This window comes from Colobus angolensis, unplaced genomic scaffold, assembly GCF_000951035.1.
Source record: "Colobus angolensis palliatus isolate OR3802 unplaced genomic scaffold, Cang.pa_1.0 Scaffold24, whole genome shotgun sequence".
NCBI classification, from domain to species: Eukaryota; Metazoa; Chordata; class Mammalia; order Primates; family Cercopithecidae; genus Colobus; species Colobus angolensis.
In genome coordinates, this window is record NW_012115599.1 from 4,078,655 (window position 1) to 4,080,847 (window position 2,193).

Sequence of the window (2,193 nt, forward strand, 5' to 3'; positions counted from 1 at the left end):
GAGTAGCTGGGACTACAGGCGCCTGGGGTTTCACCTTGTTAGCCAGGATGGTCTGGATCTCCTGACCTTGCTGCCCACCTCCGCCTCCCAAAGTGCTGGGATTACAGGCATGAGCCACCGCGCCCGGTCTCAAAAACACATTTTAAAACATGATTAAAATGTTAGAGAAAGCAATTCCTTTCCAAATACTTTTACTGAAAAAGTTTATACTATACTGTCTTACCAGTAATTATTCTCAAATGGTAAAGAGGAAAAATACAAGTTCCAAAGGATAAAAACTGTTGTTTTATTCCTAGTGCCTAGACCAATATCTGGCTTATAGATTTGATAAAAGAAAATGAATAAAATATTTGGGCCCTTAGAGCAACATCGTATTCTATTTTGAAAACTCTGATTTTTTTTTTTTTTTTTTTTAGACAGAGTCTCGCTCTGTTACCCAGGCTGGAGTGCAGTGGCACGATCTCAGCTCACTGCAACCTCCATCTCCCAGGTTGAAGCAATTCTCCTGTCTCAGCCTCCTGAGTAGCTGGGATTACAGGTGCCCATCACCACGCCGGCTATGAAAGTTCCGAATTTTTAAAATGGGGTGGCAAGTAGTAATATTTTCAGTACAGAAATCGACTTAGTCTATATACTTTTTGGTGTTGTCTTTACCTGGATTTTCCAGGAGAGAACTTTCCACTCACACTTAATGTGAACTACAAAGCAACATTTCAGGTGAGTTTATCCAATTTAAATAACCATAAGCAAAATAAACACATTACAATCTTAACTTTAATGTTAAATATTTTTCCCCCAACTTTTCCCCTTTTATCAACAGAAGGTACCAAAAAAAGCACTTTATGAAGTAATGACAAATACGTAGTATTAGGCTCGTATGATACTGAAATCTCAAAATCTCTTTCTAGACCAAACTTAGTTTTCACTAACAATGCTTACCATTTTTCTTACAGACTTTTTACCAAATGAGAGGATTTAACCACTATGATGTTCATGCAAAAGATTACTGTGAAGTGCAATCAGAAAGAACATGACTTAAGAGTTTAAGTGATTACCCTGTTACTCAAATAGAAAAAATACTTACTTGACATAAATATATTTTGTGTAAGCTCCATTCTTCTCCTAGAGCACAAATCTTAATGTCACTGTTTTCACCATTCAAAAATAATGTTTGATAAATATATTTAGATGTACTCTTTAATTTTTTCCTGTTAAAAGAAATGAAAGTCACATATTTATATAAATTGAATGTTTTACTGATTTTGCATATATTTCTAAATACTCCTTTTATTCAATTTCTATTAAATAGAGTCAAAATAATATTTGTGTAAAAGGATAGGGGGAAGTATATATTCAAATTTTCTTGTGTCTAGAAGAGTACATAAGAAACTAACAATAGTGGTTATCTCTGGGGTCCTCTATGCATGAGAGAGATAGTGGAGAAATGGGGGCGGCATGGGAGGCAGATTTTTCACTACACACATTTTAGCAATTTTGGACTAATTTAATTACCTATTCAATAGATTAAGAAGTTAGCATGTTGATTTTTTTGCTTATTTCCTTATTTAAAAACCAGCACTATGAAGGAACTCAAATAGTGCAGTAATCTGCAACTAGGAAATGGAGAACAAGAGTAAACATTTCACTTACCCAAGTAATTTTAAATTTTAAATGATTTTTAAATTTAAAAATTTTTAATTTTAAAATGATTTACATTTAATCTTACTTTGGTACCAACCTATTCTTAAACTACTTAAAATGTTTTCTTCCCGCTGGACAAATGGTTTGCAACCTTAGATCAAAGGTTTTCTTTTCTTATTTGTTTTTTGAAATTATTTATTTATTTATTTTAGATGAAAGGTTTTTTAAAAGTGCTCAAAGGAGAAGTCTTAGGGGCCACCAAGGAGAGCTGAGGAGTGAACTGTGAGTATCCCATCTAACTTCAACCAAAGCAGCATCACCTATTATATCTGTAAACATACTGGATTTCTGCACAGATTTAATTTAAAGGAAGAACTTGACTAAAAAAATAAAGTTTGAAAATAATTGCTCAAAATGGTCCAGTAACCAAGAAAAGGCCCTAGGCAGAGGCTGATCAATATCTCAAATTCCTGACCAATTCTGACAGCTTTCCTAGCACATAAAACTTTCAATCTCTCTTTTTTTTTTTTTTTTTTTTTTGAGACGCAGTCT

At 33.6% G+C, this 2,193-nt stretch overlaps 1 protein-coding gene across 1 annotated transcript in view; it reads right to left on the reverse strand.

Moving 5' to 3' along the window:
* The window catches only part of GMCL1 (germ cell-less, spermatogenesis associated 1), a 52,742-nt gene that overhangs the window by 43,447 nt on the left and 7,102 nt on the right, over positions 1 to 2,193 (reverse strand). The window contains exon 2 of the mRNA XM_011945252.1: positions 1,085 to 1,208. Within this exon, the coding sequence (XP_011800642.1) occupies positions 1,085 to 1,208 (124 nt within the window). The remainder of the gene's footprint in view (positions 1 to 1,084; positions 1,209 to 2,193) is intronic.